Source organism: Suncus etruscus, chromosome 5 (assembly GCF_024139225.1).
Source record: "Suncus etruscus isolate mSunEtr1 chromosome 5, mSunEtr1.pri.cur, whole genome shotgun sequence".
NCBI classification, from domain to species: Eukaryota; Metazoa; Chordata; class Mammalia; order Eulipotyphla; family Soricidae; genus Suncus; species Suncus etruscus.
This window is the reverse complement of record NC_064852.1, coordinates 75,747,980-75,767,831: the sequence shown is the minus strand read 5'-3', so window position 1 is coordinate 75,767,831 and position 19,852 is coordinate 75,747,980. Positions and strand designations below refer to the sequence as shown.

Below are 19,852 nucleotides of genomic sequence, written 5' to 3'. Positions count from 1 at the left end.
TTATGATTACCAAATTACAGGAAATTAAGAAGAGTAGAACAGTAAGTTATAAACCAAGAGAAATAAGGACACAATCAGAATATCCAGGTGGTACAAAACTACATAGGCCATATAACATTCTGTTGTTGTTTTGGGGCTCAGGGCTTACTCCTTACTCAGTGCTGAGGGATGACTCCTACTGGTTTCAGAGACTGAACCCGTTAGCTACCAGCAAGACAAGTACCTTACCTGCTATACTCTTTCTCTGAGTAACATTCTTAATGATCAAATTATGAGGAAAGAAAAAGAAAATGAATAAATACACCTTTAGGTGTAAAAACTTTAAAAGATTTGCACGGGCAGGGAAACAGCTCACAAGTCTGGAGAATATGTTTTGCATGAGGGAGCTCTGGGTTTGGTCCTCAGCACTGCAAAGTACCAAGTAATCCATGGAGTTGCTCCCAAGCACAGACAGTGGTATTTCCCCCAAACAGAGACTTACAGGGTCTTTTCTTTTTATCTGTGCCTCAATCGTGGAAGCCAAGCTTTCTACTACTGAGTCACATCCTCGGTCTGAAACTTTAAAAGATTTAAAGGAGAAAAAGGAAAACTTAACTATAGTACTTAGATATATACTTGAGGGATAAAATAGAAAAATGAAGAAGAGTGGTTATAAATCAAAAGACTGATTTGGGCCCTAATTCATTGTCACTATGTACCTTAAATATTACTGTGAAAGACTTGCAATTCACTGTGATCACAATACAAATTATTAAAAACAAAAAAGAATTATTTGGAAGGAAAAATCCATAGTTGGGTCATTGTGAAAGGCTGGGTGAGCCGTGGGAGCCCCCCCCCCAATGCGTACTCAAGATAGCAGTTCAAGGAGGTTCCTCAGCAAAAGTATGTCTCACCTTGAAAATATGTGCCTTCAGGATATGATGGCCAAGCTCCATGGTCTGCTGGCGGTTCAGCTTGCCCTCCTGTCGGGAGAACATGAACGCCAGCAGAGCGTGTCCATTCCTAGCAAGAGAAACACAAGGGTTGCAAACAGAAGATGCATCTATGGCTCCTAACTGCAAATACCCCTCAGTGTGAAGGTCCCCTAAACTCTTCATCATCAGCATCATCTCATACACAAGTGAAATGATGCTTCTTCAAAGAAAATGCAAAGGTTTTTTATTTTTTAAGCTATTTTAAAGCTTTTCTCTGGGTCTCCCCAACTCCCACTCTGTGGAGTGACCCACAGAGGGTAACCTTAGTTCAAGGAAGGCCTGTATCTTTGGAACAACATACTGACTAAATGAGGCCTCCCTTGGTCACTTTGATTTCTGGCTATCAGAGAAGCGCAAATTACTTGAGACTAAGGAATTTGCCCCAGTCACAGGTGTGGTCACAATACTACTAACCCTTTCATGAATTGGCCACTCTGCCCATTTTCCCTTCAGATCTGTAGGGAATAATTCTGTCTCCCTGTGGATGCCATTCCTTTGCCTGAGTCAATTTGCTTAAAATGATGTGAAGGGTTGCTTCGCCTGACAGCACTGACTTCTGCATAAAATGTGTGTTATTTTCATTTCTATCAACCTAACAACCTCGAGGGGCTGTCTTATTGGAGAAACGCAGGCAGTTGTAGAGAAAATACGGTATGGGGAAAATGCATTCTCTTATGTCTTTTTTAGTGGTTGCTAATTTAGACAATTAAAGCATGCACCATTTCAATTGTTTTTATCTAGCTGTATGTCAGTTTCTCAAATAGTCTATAAACCAGGTTAGGACAAGAAAATCAAGGAGGTGGCCAGGCGGTGGCGCTGGAGGTAAGGTGCCTGCCTTGCCTGCGCTAGCCTAGGACGGACCGCGGTTCGATCCCCCGGCGTCCCATATGGTCCCCCAAGAAGCCAGGAGCAACTTCTGAGCGCATAGCCAGGAGTAACCCCTGAGCCTCACAGGGTATGGCCCAAAAACCAAAAAAAAAAAAAAAAAAAAAAGAAAATCAAGGCAAGTAGACACCAAAAACAATGCTTTTTAAGTTAGAAAGAAGATATATTTTCTAAGTCCAAACTTCCACTGGTGTGTGTCCTAAGTCTTGTAAGGGTCCAGGACTCTTCCATAAGAACATACCCTCTGTGTTCTCACACATACTCCCCTTCCCAGACCTGAGGCTCGGCTTCCTCTCTAAGTTAACAGCCTTCCTCCAGTGTTCCCACCTCTCATTCTCCTTTGCTCAGTGCTCCTTTAGTGCCCCTCACCCACCCTCCTACCTCAAGGCAGTAAAAACAAAGAACAAGGTTAGAGTTGGGCAGAAATGGATATGAACATACTGTATATAATCAGTTAGCAAATGTAGTATTCTGCACTCTCCAATCTCAGACTCTCTGACCTTTCACTTTGACAAGCATCAGGCCAGAAACAGGTCTACCAAGCCCAGCCAGCCATGAGCAGGGAGAAGGGCATCTAGGATCAGTCTTGCTACAGACCATTCGTGGAGCCTTGAACTCCTGGAATGCAACTATTTCCCACCGTCTCAAAAATGACAGCTGATCCCAGATCTCAGAGTCACTGATTCTAAGTCATGGTCTATTCTGAGCTGTAGCACAAATCTAAAACAAGGAGCCAGTGTGATCAGTCTCTCCCCATACTGTGCCCACAAGTGCCTGATCTCTGAGACAAGATGCTCAGAACCAAGAGGGTTCATCTCTGGACCCCAGGAGAAGAGAACAAGCTGTTAACAGCCTCTAGAGAAGTACTGGAACTGACGTCTCCCTTCTTCACAGTGAACTGTGAAAACAATGGATGCAAAAAAATACCACCAGGCATGGCCTAGCTTCACTTTCACCTGAATATCCCGAGGCTTCTAAAACTCTAGCAATTAAAGGAACGATGTTTGTTCAGTAGCAGAAAAAATTTTCCATTGCTCCTCCTGAATTATTCATCTTGCATTGCCTTTCCATTAAAAAACCATGTGAACTGTGTTTGAAATCTTTTCCCTAACTGCACATTAGACACCCCACCACGCGCTGACAGCAAGCGGCCTGTCATACCTGGGCTCGCACAGAAAGGCCGTGTTTTCACCATCTGCTCTCCATACCAGCCACTCCCTGAAGGATGGGTGACAGAACATGCGGGTTTTGTCTCGCCTCTTAATGAGGAAGCAGGAGAGGGCCTCCATCCTCTGCTGAAAGTCATCCCATCCCTGCTCTCCCTGGATGTGGCCCGCATTAATGGCCTGGAAAATCTGCTCATCCGTCATGGGGTGAAGGGACGCCAGGGCCACGTTTAGAATTGGAAGTGCTCTCTCAAAGGCAGACTGAGTCATGAACTTGAGGTTGCACTGAAGCAAGTAGAGCTCAGACAGAGACACAGGCACCACCTTGTAGCTGGCACTCTTGATGACCAAGTGTCCCTTCTGGAAGAGGTCCAAGGTGAGCTTGAGGTACAGGTAGGAGCCCAGGCTGCGCAGCACCAGGTGGCTGCTCACTTTGGCGATGAGGGCGGCATCGGCCTTGCCATTCAGTGAGATGTTGCTGAGGATGTCTTGGCTACTGCGCACCCGGTGCTGGACATAGGCGTGCAGGTCGCTGTGGATGTCCTTGTTGTCCGGAAAGTCATCTAAGGAAAGCCTGACAAAGGGCAGTGCACTGACAATTTCCTGTGGAAGAGATGGAGGGGGCGGCAAAAACCCACTGTCATTCCATGGAGGTTTTTGTTGTCCTTGCTTTAATTTCAGCATTTCAACTAGATTCACTGCTTTTCTTTCAAGGGAGATTATCCTGGATTACAGGTACTCATTGTTTTGCATAAAAACATGTAATAGGATAAGTTGAAGATAAAAAGCTTAAGTGAAAGAAATCCTGATGCAAGATCAGATCAGAAAAGGTTTTCCAAGGCCCTTATCTAGGACTCAGTGCCAGGGAATATAACAGCCCAAACAGATGACAGCAACCTGGCCAGACCGGCAAAGGGACAGCGAGACACTGCAGGTGACCTGATACCCATAATCCTTACATTGTGCAACTGCTTATATAACAAGAACAAACACAGACCAACTCTGTACATCTAAGAACACAGCCAGGTGCTGAGATAAAAGTCCTGCCTAACTGTGCATCGGACATCTGGGCAATGTAAACTGATCGGGAAACCAGAAACTGCACAGACAGGGCCTATGACATGATGCTCAGACCAAAATTGTCCAACTTTTGCTGTTTACAAATATCTGTTGCTTCAAAGTTAAATTTTAAGTCAAATATACAGAAATTATAATTGCAGACTCATTGATTTTTAAAAAGTCCAATGTAAAATGTATACCCCGCAGCCAGAAACATCACCACTAGTTCAGAGATTCCTGGCCACAGATGAACATGCTCCTGATACCTGGTAACACAGGCAAATTTTACCTCTTTGGAGAGGAAATAAAGGAAGGTTGCGTCTCCCAAGTGGTGCCAGGGGTCCCTTTTGGTGATTCTAGGCCAACCAGGCTAATGGTTCAATGCAAGGTTCAATGTTGCTTAGGCTCTTCAGGACTGGGGACATGTGGGCCATCCTGGTAGTGCTCAAGGGCCTCCAGGGGTAATGAACAGGGGACCAAGAGGTGCTGGGTATTGAAGCTCGGTTAGGCACATAAGAACCTTAACTTCTGTACTATCTTTCTGGTCCCCTTTAAAAGACCCCCACTATTATTTCTGAAGCTTTAAAATTCATATCCTCATTTAATGTACTTATTACAGGAGCTAGACGTAGTGCAGTGACCTCATCTAATATCAATGCTGGTGAAAACTCAAAAGACCTACATAATCAGGAGGAGAACATGAGTGTTTTCACTGTGTGAAAATGTCTAAAAATGGGGCCAGCGAAGTGGTGCTAGAGGTAAGGTGTCTGCCTTGCAAGTGCTAGCCAAGGAAGGACCATGGTTCGATCCCCCAGTGTCCCATATGGTTCCCCCAAGCCAGGGGCAATTTCTGAGTGCTTAGCCAGGAATAACTCCTGAGCATCAAATGGATGTGGCCTGAAAAACCAAAAAAAAAAAAAAAAAAGTCTGAAAATTACTGAATCGAATATCCATGAAAACAAGCACCAAATGCAAAGATAATTCCACTTAGATGAGGGCAAAAATCAAAATCTAATGTTTATTATTTCATTGAAAAAGGATAGAAGGATCTGTATGATAATATAGTGAAGAGGGTGTTTGCCTTGCACAAGGCTGACCGACCTGGGTTTGATCCCTGGCACCCCATATGGTCCCCCAAGACTGCAAAGAATGATCCCTGAGTGCAGAACCAGGAGTAAGCCCTTAGCACTACTGGGTGTGGCTCCAAAACAAAACAACACAAAAAGGATGGAACAGAAGATAGACATCAATGGTTAAGATATAATTTTGGAGTGCAAATAAAAGGAAAAATTATATTAAAACCAGCTTTGTCCTTACCTTAAATATTGTCTAGTGAGTATATTTAATGAAAAAATATAATACCTTGTTGAACTAGGGTGGTAACTCAGAGGTTGGAGATACACACCTTACATGCATACAATTGCATGTTTGATTTCTGGCACCATATCACCATCCCCACCCTTCCACCAGCACCACTGGACAAGTCCTAGAAAGTCCCAGCACTGCTGGATCTGAGCAGCACAGCACTGATGGGCCTAGGTGTGCAACCATTTGATCTAATTGTTTGTTTTATTGAAATTGGTTTGAGACCATCTGAAAATTTCCTGGGGATAGAAAGAAAACAAAGCCTGTTTTCCAGAGTTCTGGCACTTTGGGGTCTCAGTGAACTTGTATTTCAATTCCTTATATAGTTTTTAATCTAGCACATATAAATATGACAGTAAAAGTTCTTAATATCCATCATGGCAAGATTTGGATTGGGAATTTGGAAGAAGACCTGCGAATTCTTTTTTACCTGAAAATTTGCTCTTACAGTCACAATTAACTTCAGCCAGGTAGGAAATTTAGAGATAATTTTGGTAATAAATGAAGAAAGCGTATCTCCATAATCAGGCTTATGAAATTCAGCTTCATTTAAACCATCTATCAGAATAATGTATTCTTCTTCAGGAATTTTCTGCTCTAAAAGATAAAATTAAAAAAAAAAAAAGAAATTAGACACTTCTAGAAGATAGCACCCCCAGTGTATTTTAATACTCAGCTCAAAGTGTTAGCAAAAACTAGAAATGATTTACATATGGCAGAAAAAAAAGTGGTTTTCACAGAAGCATAATCTCTATTAAGTTTGTAATGAAAATCAGAGCACAGAGCCCAAAGAAAAATCAGTTTTCACAAAACAGTTTTCAGAAACATATTGCCTGACACACATTAGCAGAATCACACCATGTATATGATAGTTCGTTATAAACTCACACCAGTGGGGGTGAGTACAGCAAAGAAATCAAGCAGATCCAGACAGATACTGAGATGAAATCAGAAGTCTCTGTATTCCCCTAATCCATTCAGGAAAGAAAAGAAAGCCCCCAAAGGATGACTGATCCAGTTCAAGACACCCTGCAACCCAACTTGTCACAGCCTCATTTCCTAGAGGCTTCACAAAGGGCACAGCTGCAAGTCTGAGCCCAATTTTCTAGATACAATACCAACTGCCTGCCAGAAAACCAAAAGAAAATGGTGATATCCCTTCAATTCTCGCTCCCTCACACCTTCAGGCTCTAGTGCCATGAAGGCAATTCACTTTATTTCAAAGGGGAAGAGCAGCAGGAGGATGGGCAACTCCAAAGGCCCAAGAATGAATCGGAACTTCTGAAAAGTTTTCAATCCAACTCAACTAAGCAAAGATCCTGAAAATGCTGGCATATTTCCTGGCTCATTCTCTTGCTAAGTAGGAGTGCAAAGTATGTGGGCAACGGTTTCTAGGGCACACACAAGTCATCTAGATCACCTGTAGTTACAAATTAGCTAGTCTGGAAATGTTCAACTCTGTGCTACTTCTTATTAGAGATGTTTCATTCAAGCATGCTCCATTTAAAAGACTGGGATGGGGGTTGGCAGGGGAGAACTTCAAGTAGTGGAAGAGGGGTGCTGTCCTTCTTCACTCCTACCCCAACCTCTTCCTTCAGAAGCTACCCTGGGGCCTGGCTCCGAGAGGGGGATTCTGGGGCTGCATGGAGGTACCGGTTCTCAGGATTGCGAGTGGCTCTAGTACTCCTCTCTTGAAGGCGACCACTGGATCCTGCACACAGGATCGAAGGCTCAGCATGCTCTGTAGCTGCGGCTCCTTGATCAGCAAGTCTCGGTAGGCGGCGAGCTGGTGGGACCGGCAGAGCAGTGCCGCGATGCTGTGCACGAACTCGGGCACCAGGCAAGTATAGGTGTTATCGGCTTGGCAATAGTGGTAGGCTACGACCTGTGGGACAAGTAGCACTGTCAGCACACTCAACCCTCATGACACTCTCAAAAACAAAGAAAACATGCTGCCCCTATTTCCTCCAAATTATTCAGCATAGGGACAAAGAGATAGCATGGACATAGGGCGTTTGCCTTGCATGCAGAAGGATAGTGGTTCAAATCCCGGCATCCATATGGTCCCCCGAGCCTGCCAGGAGCAAATTCTGAATGTAGAGCCAGGAGTCTGAGCGCTGCTGGGTGTGACCCAAAAACCAAAAAAAAAAAAAAAAAAGAGTTTAAACCCTGGACACAGCTAGGTGTAGCCCCAAAACTAATTATTCAGCATAAACGTTTCACCTATTTATCATTTGAGTGATTTTCCAAGTTTCAGGCACAAATCTATCAAAAACTAGCTTTAAGTGAGTTAGTATCACACAGAAATGAATAAAAGTTGGTCATCAGGTCAAAAACCTGCACTGGCTAGAGATAATTTGAAGCAATTCTAATGTTTTTAAAATACGTAAATGCCATTTTCATGACATTTCAGTTTTTTAAAAATATCTCCTTCCTCAAAGCAGATCGTAAAGCTTATCATGAAAGGTAGGTGATAAAGCCACACAGTTTGGCCCTTCATCCCCCTTTCAAGCAAGACAAAAACAATGGCCTTCACTGAGGGCAGCAGCATATAGGCCAAATGTCCTCCTAGGTATTAAGGACTCAGACAGTGAAAGAGATAGAATGAGCTTTAAGGTCTAAAAATTAAAAAAGCAAGAGTAGATGTAGCTAAGTTTGAAACTAACTTCCCTGTGACTTCTACTATATATAGGCTGCATTTATCATCAACTCTCAGAAGAAAACCAAAATTTCCACTCACCTGTACAGAGATTAGTAGGCATGTATATGAGAAGCCATGAGCCTGGACAAACCACTAGTGACACATCCAGACACACCATCTATTCTAGCCCAGGCTTTGACCATGATGGTGTCAGCCCAGCAGTGGCTCATGAAATCAATTTGGTCTCTTAACAAAGTGCATTTTCGTTAATAAAATGTTTGGGAAAGATAAACACTATGCTATTTTTACTCATATGTAGCATACAGAAATTAAACAAGTGAACTAAAAAGATAGAAATAAAATTTAAGACTATGGGGCCAGAGTGATAGCACAGCGGTAGGGTGTTAGACGCAGAAGGACAGTGGTTCAAATCCCGGCACCCCATATGATCCCCCGAGCCTGCCAGAAGCGATTTCTGAATATAGAGCCAGGAGTAACCCCTGAGCGCTGCCAGGTATGGCCCAAAAAACAAAAACAAAACAAAAAACAAAAATTTAAGACTATAAGATTAATTAAAGGTCACCAGAAAAGGAGATGCAAAAAGAATGTGTAAACTTAGTAACAGGGACAGTGATACAGTAAGAAACAGTAGTGGTGAACTTAATGTAGTATAAATGGGTACTAATTTACAATGATGCACACTTGAAACATCTATACTGCTGTGTAATGCAATGTTACTTTGACAAAAAGTTAGTTTACAAAAATAAATTTTACTGAACATAAGAGCAAGATGAGTGTTAATGCCTTTATGTTAGTTGGGGGAGCAGTGCAGTGTGTACTTCCAATTGAAGACCATGAAGCAAATGAAAACTCACTGGAGTAGAAGTGACTCTGAGACCTCACTCTCAGGTCACCCACTTGTGACCAGAAAACTAACCCCAATCCGTAGGGGAACAAAGTGATGAGGGAGTTAGGGGAAAAGCTCATCAACCTCAGCTCTTGGTAGGTTGCCATACCAGAGCTCTCCTTGCTGTTCACCTCTGCTGGTCCTCTGGCTCTCCCCCCACCCCACTGCAGTCCATTCAGGCCCCAGCAGCTCACTGGCAATGAGAGATGAGTAATGTAACTTCCTAAGTGCGGGAGAGGAGGGTTGTTTAATAATCCTGTGGTGGATATAGAGCAGAAGGGTAATTTCAAAGGGCCCTGAATTTAGCTTAGCAAAGGAACATACGCTGATTTTCTTTCTATTGTTAAATCACTTCTATAACATCACAAGAAATCTCTGACATAAAGATGCAGAGATAAAGGGTGCTCTGACAAAGAGTAGCAAAAGAGGCACTGGTCACATTAAAGGCTCCCCATATCTGGCCCCCATACTAAATAATGGAGAGCATGTGCTTTAAGGATAGATCTGTAGCAAGTACTATATCTTTTGTTGCTCTGAGGAATAAGAAGAACCAACAAGGTCCACTACCTGTGCCCTCAAATTAATCATTTCATTAATACCTCTTATTTGAAATATATGATGACAATTTTACCATAGGATATGCTTTTGCACTAAGCTACAGTCTGTTTTAAGAAATGTTCTCTTTGGGGGTAGGGGGTAACACCCAGCAGTGCTTATTTCAGGAGCCATATGCAGTTCCAGGGATAGAATAGGGTCAACTTAAGGCAATTTAAGCACATCCCCCCCCCCCAATTTATCTTTCTAGCCCAGAATGCTGTGTTTATATCCCTTTGAATAGTTTCTCAGAAACTAAACAAGCACTTTTCCCTCCCTGATGCCCTGACTCCCTCTCAAGCTTCCTTTGTTGCTCTCTGACTCTCAAAGGCTCCCATGAAACAGGAACAGAATTTACCTTAGAAGCAAGGAGTTTTGCTGCATCCTCTCTGGGTCTCTGGTTTTCAGGAATATCAATTCCAAACCCATGGGGTGTCTTAGCAGAGTTGGTGCCAGAATTTGGGGAGAGCAATGGAAGATCATGGGAAGAGTCTGAAGCTGAAGAAAGAGACCAATATCATTATAGTAAATATCAGAATAGGGGTACAGTGGGATTGTGGGTGTAACCTGTTTCATTGTACTTTTCAGAGCAGGGTATCAAACCAGGGCCTTTTACATGTAAAGGAGATCTATTATTGAGCTATATCCTGGACTGCGAATATAATTCATGACTAACCCCGGGAAGTATTTCGAAAGATGATGAGTAAACATATATCCAATACAAAAGTCCAAATCAGATCAAAGTCTCCCTTTTCAGTCCTGTCTCCCATCCACCGAGTTTGCTATTCCTAGATCCTTTTATTCAATATTTTTCTTTTTCTTTTTAAAAAATATTGTACGGTTCACTTGTTTCTGTTCATTATATTAGTGATATTTACTTTTAATGGATTTTTTTGGCACACAGAATAAGCCATGAATAGCCAAGTATTTGGCTGGTCCATCCCATTTCTGTTACTTTTTATATTTGGGGTAATCCATTCTGAAGACAAAGGCTTGTGGACAAAGAAAGGGTACAAAAGAATTCCACTAGACTCTTTTTGGCTTGCTTTCCCAAGAGCCTAACCCAGGGTTTTTGGAACAAAAATTGCCCAAAGCATTTGATTATGCTTCTTAGTCCCATCTCTGCCCATAAAAGGATTCAGACCCTCCAAATAAAACATTCAGAGAAGGCTGGCTCCACTCAGGGTTCTAGCTAAGAGGTACAAAGATAGATAAAGCAGTCACACAGTTCTCTAATAAATGATAGCAAGCTTGAGGCAGTAGCTGGAACAGCTTGAGGAAAATTTGGAATACTGGGTATCCAAACAGCAATTCTGTCGACTATCTTATAGTAATATAATAAAGTAGATGAGTAGTTGAACATGGACATACTTTTAGGTGATGAACTGGGGCTGTTGGAGGCAATCTGCCTCATGCGGCTTCCATGGCAGCTGAGTGCCACCAATTTAGAAATGATGGCTGTCTTCCCAAAGCCCACGTTTCCAACAACCACTGCTCCTCTGTTTTCTGTAAGCTCTGTGTTCCTCAAACTTTCTTCTATCTGATGAAAGAGCCAATCCCTTCCCACAAACACGGAGTCTGTCGTTATGCTTGGTACTTCAAACAACAGGGGTTTCAACAAAATGTCTTGTGGCTTGTAGGGAGCAAATCGTGCTTGGGAGGGGGGAAGATTATTTTAGAAGAATGTCAGTTACAAACATATAAATTCAATGAATATACTGAAATTCAGACTCTTCTGTTAAGTTACAAGAAAATAGTATTTCTAGCTTGATCTATAACTACTTCTGCAGTACCACATTTATTATACCCTATTGATATTACAAAGTGTCCTGTTTAAAAATCTCTTTTTATCTCTTCCAAGCCTCTAAGTTTTTATGTTTTCATTGATTTCAAGCAGAGACTGTCATCAGAGAAAGTGATGCAAGAGTCAAACATGTACTATTAGCCCATTGGAAAAATATTTAAGACCTTTTTATTCCACTGCTGTATAAGTAAAAATGGACATATTTAAATAAAAAGGCTCTCTAGAGTCAGATTCATAATTCTCACTGGGAAAAAAGGTGCTTTGACTATGTGCTAAGTCAAATGGATGGCCTCTCAGCACAACTCCCAGATGAACTTAGCTCACATGTACATTTCAGATTACATTTTAACACAACTGGTTTTAATGCTATTTATCCCAGACTTTTAACACTGCTAGGTCATTAGTGCAGCTGATGCAAAGATTCCCTGAATTCCCGATGTCCTACCTCCAGCTGTGTTGTGCCAGGGCAATCTAATCGACGTTCGGAGAGGAGCATTTCTCTGCCCATCTAAATAACTCAAATCTTCCAATTTGGTTGAACTCGTCGCTGTAATGTTAAATACAAGTTTAATTTCTTCAAAATTCAGATTAATATTCCCACAGCTACTATGAATTATAAATTACTGAGCAATTTTGCTACGGTTTTCAACCAAATTTACTTCAAGTTATTTTGGTTTTGTTTGCTCCCATTTACTTTTCCAGCATTGTTGGTAAATACAAAATGCCAACAATTAAGTGCCTCTTACTCTTATACCAGCTTTCTGTTGCTAATGATGCCAGAAATCTACCTCCATTATTCTGGGAAGAGATGAACTTCTCATCATGCCTTTTTATTACAAAAATTGACAATCAATAGTCTCTCCAAAAAAATTCTAGCTACAAACATGTAGTAGTGTGATATCACTCTTTTCTGCAGCTAGGACAATTAAATAATTATTGAAACTTCAACTTTGTAAATTGAGCAATTCTGCCTAAATAAATCCACAGCACTCAATGAAAGTATTACATATGCATGTATATAATTTTATGTGCATGTTATGTATAATATACTATATTATACTATGTATAATAATATATGCATACCTTTTGATTCTTTAAAAATAAAGAATATCTTTTTTTTTTTTTTTTTTGGTTTTTGGGCCACACCCAGCGGTGCTCAGGTTACTCCTGGCTATCTGCTCAGAAATAGCTCCTGGCAGGCATGGGGGACCATATGGGACACCGGGATTTGAACCAACCACCTTAGGTTCTGGATCAGCTGCTTGCAAGGCAAACACCGCTGTGCTATCTCTCCGGGAAAATAAAGAATATCTTTTAAGATACTAAGACTCAAAATTGTTCATAGCTACTGGTCAAAAAGCATCAAGGGTATATATATCCAATGAATAAGTGTGTACGCTACTCAAGCATATGTAAGCTCTATTAAAAAAAAAACAACCTGGGGCCAGAGAGATAGCATGGAGGTAAGGCGTTTGTCTTTCATGCAGGAGGTCACCGGTTTGAATCCCGGCATCCCATATGGTCCCCCATGCCTGCCAGGAGCAATTTCTGAGCATGGAGCCAGGAATAACCCCTGAGCACTGCTGGGTGTGACCCAAAAACCACACACACACACACACAAAAAAAAGACCCTGAAAAAAAACAACAACCTGGAATTCAGGTCCAATACAAAGTTCTTTTGCTATTTCTTGGTAAAACATAAAAGCATATATGCAGTAAATATTACTACCTTAAAAAAAAACAGAGCATATTCTTATTAACAAATACATCCTAGGTTATAGCAAAAGCAATATAAATAAAATAAACCTAATATAGCCTGCGAGTAAAGAAACTCAATATAATGTATTGGCATTTTAGATATATGATTGCCTTGCAGAATCATAAAATACAAGCATCACTTAAAGGCAAATGAAGTGGGGGCAGGGAGTCACATCACAAGGGCTAAGGCTTCTAAGAACGGGTGAAGTCCTCAGTGGGACTAGATTTGAAAGGATAAAAGTGGAGCATCTGTCCACTGAAAGTCGATCGCTACCACATAGGTTCTGATGCAGCATCCAGTGCTGAGTGCATGTTTGCCTGAAGGGTTCTTTTTTGATTCCTCCTAAGACCACAATCCTTTGTCTCTGCTGTCAGCACAGCCTGTGCCCTGGTCAGCTCTATAATTGGGCTGTCATAGTGCATCCCCTCTGGCTGCATGCACCAACATACTTCCCCAGTCAGTCAAACCTTATCAGAAAGCCTAAGATGATGCTTCTATAGCCGCTTTCCTGTGCACACTAACTACCCATTTTCACATTCAGCATCTGTTTCCCCGGAATTCAGGTCCAAATCAATCTTTACTATTAGAGAGAATCAGCTCATTCCTTAGTAAGAACTACAAAAAAGGCCACATTTGTGGGAGTTCAAAAGTAGCTTCTCATTTCTCTCTAGCTCCCATATAACCAAAGCATATAAAAAGTGTCCTCTGTGGGGATAGGCACCACAACCACAACTCATCACCCTGGTTCCCACAATATTACAGCTGGGGTCTCTGAACATGATCTCTGCCAATATCCCTCTCCCCACCATACCTCATATGCTTGAGGCTATTGCCAAGGGGCAGCCACAGCAGTGAAACCAAAACCAGTTCATTTCAGAGTCCAAACACTCACCCACACAACCTGCTGCTTCAATGATGGGAAACCCTTTGGAGGTGCCAGGCATCTTTGGGGACCCCTGGCACCTCCAAAGGGTTCTCTAATGATTTTTTCCCCCTTGACCCCTTAGTATATACTGTTCATTTTTATCATTTTGTGATGACTGACTAGATTAAGACTGCAAGATTCTACAGGGCATTCAATGAAATGAATGTATGAAACCAATGTAGGAGATAAGGTTTCAGATACTTCCAGTTTCAGCTCCAAAGTAGGCAACAAAGAGACCTTAGCGACTCCATTAGCTCTGAGTCCATTTCCAACACAATTAAGGCAGTGTTAACACTGACCATCACTCAACAGGGTTGGAAGTCACCAACAACTGGCTTCCTCTGCTTCCCAAGTTGTTGAGACCATTAAGAGCCTGCAGGGGAGGAACTGTGACTAGCACTTATCTCCTTTTCCCTCACCAGCAGAGTAGAAGGCCTGAACAGCATTCTACTTTTTCACATGTGTCCACCAAAGATTCTCAGACATTACTAGAACCAGAATCTATTAGTTTATTTACACATTTAACAAGTGCTTTCAAAATACCAAATACTATTCAGGGCTCAAAAACAGAAAGCAAAAAAGGAGTAAAACAATAACTTCAGGGGCAACATGTGGACCACTATCATCACTACAGCTAAATTGTTTACAGCATGTACATGCCAAATCTCACATCAAGTGTGTCTAACTTCTCAGAATACTTGCTGCAGCCAAGAGTTTGTGCTTATTTGGGTGGGTTGGTGGGGAATGGAGAGTGGAGAGAGACATAGAGGGGCAATTCTCTAAGATGAGAAGTATCTGCTGAAACATGATGGATTAAACTATCCAAGGTAAATATCATTAAGCCCAGGGCAGTTCCCACTCCAAAAACAACTAGGCAATAATTATGATTGTTGGTTTCTTGGCAAACTGTATACAGTGATCCATTCTGAAAGTATTTCAAAAGTATTTGTCATAAGGACCCAAAAATTTAACTTCTAAGTGATATTAAGACATTAAAGATTTTTCACTGAGCTGGTTTGTTTTCTTTACGAAGGAAAACAGGTAATTATAACCTACATTTTGATATGGTGTTTATCAATAACCTATATTCAATAGAACAACCAATAATGTAACATAATGCCAACAATGACAAAATTATAAATAAACCTGATTACAACTAATATGTTCAAATAATTCTCTCTGTAATGAAACTACCCCTAATCCTAGTTAACTTTTTTTAAAAATAATTTTTATTGTGACCAACTTGAATTACAAGTCTTTCCCAGTAATACTTAAGGTACATAGTGACATTGAATCAGGGGTATTCCCACCACCAATCCTAGTTAACTTTTTATAATCTCTGACCCAAAACAATTCACCATCTACTGAACAAACAACTAAATTCCTTATACAGGAACTGGTCTGTGACAGACCAGTCTGGTAACCACAGCACCTGGATTCCATCCTATGGGCCCTAGAGGTTGGTTTCATGGGCAGCTGTGAACACAGGCTGAACAACACCACAGCTGTGCCAGCCTGTCCTTACTCTGCCTTTTGTCCCAAAATACTTTTTGAATTTTCAAATGAAAAATTAGGGTCCGGGAGATGGTTAGAGTACATGTTTGCATACTGAAGCCTTGGCTTTGATCCCTGTCAACACGACTGTATCTTCCTTGCCATCACAGAGAAACTTTCCAAAACCTAACAGGAGTAGTTCCCAAGATCACCAGGAGTTGTCTCAAAACAAACAAAAAGGTGCATTTTATCTGTCTTTCCATGTATCTATACATGCAAGTGCTACTAGGAGATTTCAGTCCTTCGCATAGAATTTGTTTTACTTGGGAATGAGGGCCATATCTGGCAATTATTGAAGCTTATTCCTGAGTCTATGCACAGGGATCACTACTGGTTGTTCTCCGGGGACTACTGAGATGCAAAGGATCAAACCCTAATTGCCTGCATAAAAGGCTACTATCCTACTCCTGTACTATCACTCCAGATCTACTGAATAATTTCATCCTCCTCACTTTGAGTCTTGTTTCTTTCCTAGTTTATAGCAACTCATCTTTGAATCACTTGACATTCAAATTCAATCATTTGACATTGTCCACTCACAACTTCTGCCTAGAAACTTTTTATGTGACCCAATTATATAACTTTGTAAAACAAGCACACAAGACAACATTTTATAATTTACTGATTATAAGTCATACAGATTTTTTTTTTTTTTTGCTTTTTTGGGCCTGGCTTGGAGGACCATATGGGACACCGGGGATTGAACTGCAGTCTGTCCTAGGTTATCCACGTGCAAGGCAAACGCCCTACCACTGTGCCACTGCTCCGGCCCCGAGATCTTTATTTTTAAAACAGACTTTTAGAGTTGGCATGTTAGACTAGAAGTTAGGGAACATGTCTTGCATGAGGCTATACCCAGTTTGATCCCTAGCATCACATGGTCCTTGCAATCCCCTTCTTCACCCAAGAATAACCCCCTAAGCACAGAGCCAGCTGAGTAACACTGAATGTAGCCTCAAATTCCTAAAAGTCAAATATAAATTTTTAGGATCATAGGCACTACAGAGTGTGGTTCTAGTGGTCTCTGGTACTACAACACCACACCTCAGGCTACTGCACTGATCTAGCATTGTTAGCAAGAATCATCTGGGTTGACCTCAGAACCCTACCCCCTCCCAGTTAACATAAAATAAAACAAGTTTTATGATTTTTCATGATCTCCAACGACTTCAGCTACTCAATCAAATGAGTAGCTCTGAGTTGAGACTTACAGTTTAAAAACTAGGCCCTATATAACCCAAATCTTATTATGTTTAAGGTATTTGAAAAAACCTGCCATTCCCTCTTTACTGATATTCTATTTGAAGGAGTGGCAGTGATCAATGAGAAATGTACCAGATTTTGGGTCCAGTGAGGTGGCTCTAGAGGTAAGGTGTCTGCCTTGCAAGCACTAGCCAAGGAAGGACAGTGGTTCGATCCCCCGGCATCCCATATGGTCCCCCCAAGCAGGGGCAATTTCTGAGCACTTAGCCAGGAGTAACCCCTGAGCATCAAACGGGTGTGGCCCGAAAAACCATGTGTGTGTGTGTGTGTGAGAGAGAGAGAGAGAGAGAGAGAGAGAGAGAGAGAGAGAGAGAGAGAGAGAGAGAGAGAGAGAGAAGGAGGGAAGTACCAGATTTCTAGGCTGTTAAGTTACTATGATGAAAGTTATTTGCCAGTTTCTTTCCCAAACATACCTTCTGTTTATGATATATGCAACACAGGTAAAATGACCAAACCCATTAAGTGATTTGATGCTCTAACTCAGAGGCAAAAATCCTTCCATCCCATAGGAAGACAAACCCCTGTGCATGTGAAGAAACTAATGAATGAGCACAGCAGAAATCAGAAAGCCCTGGTCTATAATCCATACAGTCTTCTGGAAAAGTTCAGCTCACACCTACTGTTACTTCACAAGGTGTTACCACAGGAAAAAAAAAACTTCAAGCAGGAAACACAACCCCAAATAGGGTGCTTTTAATATTATTAAATGAACGCATTTAATTTTAAAATAGCTTTATTGAATTGAACACAAGTTCCCTATATTACTGCAATCTATCACATTCTGGGATAATATAAATGATCAGTCACAATAACTAGGTAAATTCAGTCTAAAAGACCATGTGGTAGTAGAAGGGTGGCAGGAAGACTCAGAAGACACAGAGAGAAGCATAGTGCGTGCATGGCTTCTCCGTTACAGGCTCCCTGGACAACATGCCTATCCCTCTTCTGGAACAAGGCCATAAACTCTCTTTAAAAGAGAATTACCTCGTGTCACAGAACTTTTCCATTAGAGCCTTTTATTTATTAGCTGCTTTAGAGTTCTATTGTAAAAAGCTCTACCAATAGTGACTGACTGCATCCTGAAGCAACAGTATAAATTACAGAAACACCCTTTGATGTAGGAAGAAGGAACATGGCTCCATATATCATTAATGGGAGAGAAATGTGATGGCCTACTTTAGTGATAAAGAATGGCCAGAAAATTGTTTTCTTCTAAATTCAACCCTAGAGCACTGAGTTTGGAAATGTCTTAGAAGCAGGAAGGACAGCACCTAGGCAAAGGTCCTTCCCACACACCCCAAACCACTCTCTTTGTAGAAGTAACCAGTCAACAAACAATTGTCCTAGGTCTGTTCGTTCTCACCTCTGAGCAATAGCTGCCATTTCCTGAGACCTGGATTCCTGGCCTATTTTCACCACCATGTTGAGAAATCTCTCTCCCACTATTTGTTTTAAGCTATGAGTAACATAACTGAATTCTAAAAATGGAGTTCCCACTGATGATAAAGCTAATTTTAAAATTACAAATGGGAATCAAGAGAGTTAGTATAGCAGGTAAGACACTTGCTGGCACACCACTGACCCAGCATCAATCCCCAACACTCCATATGGCCCCATAAACCTACCAGGAATGAGTTGACCCCAAAGCACAAAGTCAGGAGTAAGCTGTGAGCAATGCTGGGTATAGTCCCATAACCAAAACAAACAAACAAAAACAAAACCAAAACATTCAGAAAAAAATAATAAATTTTGGATAAAAATTATTTTTCAATGATCACTTTAAAAAACACTAACAAGGGATTGATTAGAAAGCACTTGAGCTGCTACTAATAAATTCACTGTAATAGTGATGTCTGTTGACCAAGATATCACAAAAGGGTGTAAATTTACTTAGGTTTAAAATAAAAGATCAAGGGAAGAATTAAAAATATTTTTCTTTCTCATACACAAAATGCCATATAGTTAAGTGTAGTAAATTTAAGGAATCCTAGAGTGAAATATTCAATCACAGACCATGAGCACAACCTTATGTCTACAGATGGTAAACAGAGGCCTAGAAAAGAGAACTGCCTGAGCCAAAGACCAGGCTTGTGTTTGAATTGAATTCTCAGCTGAAGTGAGAGAATCCAGAGTGCTCAGACCAAGTCAAATAATCCTGCCAATAGTGTGTGGTGTGACCTTACCTGCAACAGAGTTGGGTCTTGGCATGATTAGCGAGCTAGAGCTCTGAGAATAAGGAACCGGACCATCTCCAACAGAGCCTTCGGCTTTGGGCAGTACACTCTCTGTAGGCCCTGTGGGCTCCTCTTCTGCTACGGGGGAGCAATTATCTGTCCTTCGATCATGAAGCACTCCCTTCTGGACCCCAAGCCTTAGGCTTCCGTCTTTATTCCATTCCAAACTGGATCCACTCCGGTCATCATTTTCAGAAGAACTTGTAATTGTAGCTGAAATGAGAGACCAAAGTACTTTGAAGGAGGCAAGGTTGTACTGGAGCTGTGAGGAATTAGCACACACTACCCTCTCCATAATCAATGGAAAGTTTTCTGGTCCCACATAGATTTTTATCAAAATATGTTTCATACAATGTATTTTGGTAAATCAGAGGAATGTTGCTTATCAGGGGAAATAAACTGCTAAATCATTCTATAAGGAAGGGAGGTGGAAATGTCTGATAAGAAGATAATGAAAAAGTCTAAAACTGAGAGTTAACAGCAAATCTATATAATTTGGAGATAATGCATCCAATCTTTTTTTTTTTAACAAGGATTAATTGCTCACAAAAGAATTCCTATCTCACTTCATGTCCTTTAATCTTTATATATCAGCCAAATCACCAACATTCGTATGTAAAGGGAAAGGGCAGGATAGCATAGTGGTAAATGCAAAAATGATGCAGAAGAAATTCCATTAAGACAAAAATACAATTATAAAGTCTAACATAAAGCAGAAAATT

General features: G+C 41.2%; 1 protein-coding gene across 1 annotated transcript in view; it reads right to left on the bottom strand.

The window, feature by feature from the left end:
• TANC1 (tetratricopeptide repeat, ankyrin repeat and coiled-coil containing 1) overlaps positions 1 to 19,852 on the bottom strand; it is a 158,327-nt gene that overhangs the window by 45,737 nt on the left and 92,738 nt on the right. Inside the window, exons 6-13 of the mRNA XM_049773092.1 lie at positions 19,080 to 19,343; positions 11,841 to 11,942; positions 10,963 to 11,244; positions 9,950 to 10,089; positions 7,103 to 7,334; positions 5,880 to 6,046; positions 3,021 to 3,628; positions 894 to 1,002 (exon numbers count right to left, since the gene is read on the bottom strand). Coding sequence (XP_049629049.1) covers positions 894 to 1,002; positions 3,021 to 3,628; positions 5,880 to 6,046; positions 7,103 to 7,334; positions 9,950 to 10,089; positions 10,963 to 11,244; positions 11,841 to 11,942; positions 19,080 to 19,343 — 1,904 coding nt within the window. The remainder of the gene's footprint in view (positions 1 to 893; positions 1,003 to 3,020; positions 3,629 to 5,879; positions 6,047 to 7,102; positions 7,335 to 9,949; positions 10,090 to 10,962; positions 11,245 to 11,840; positions 11,943 to 19,079; positions 19,344 to 19,852) is intronic.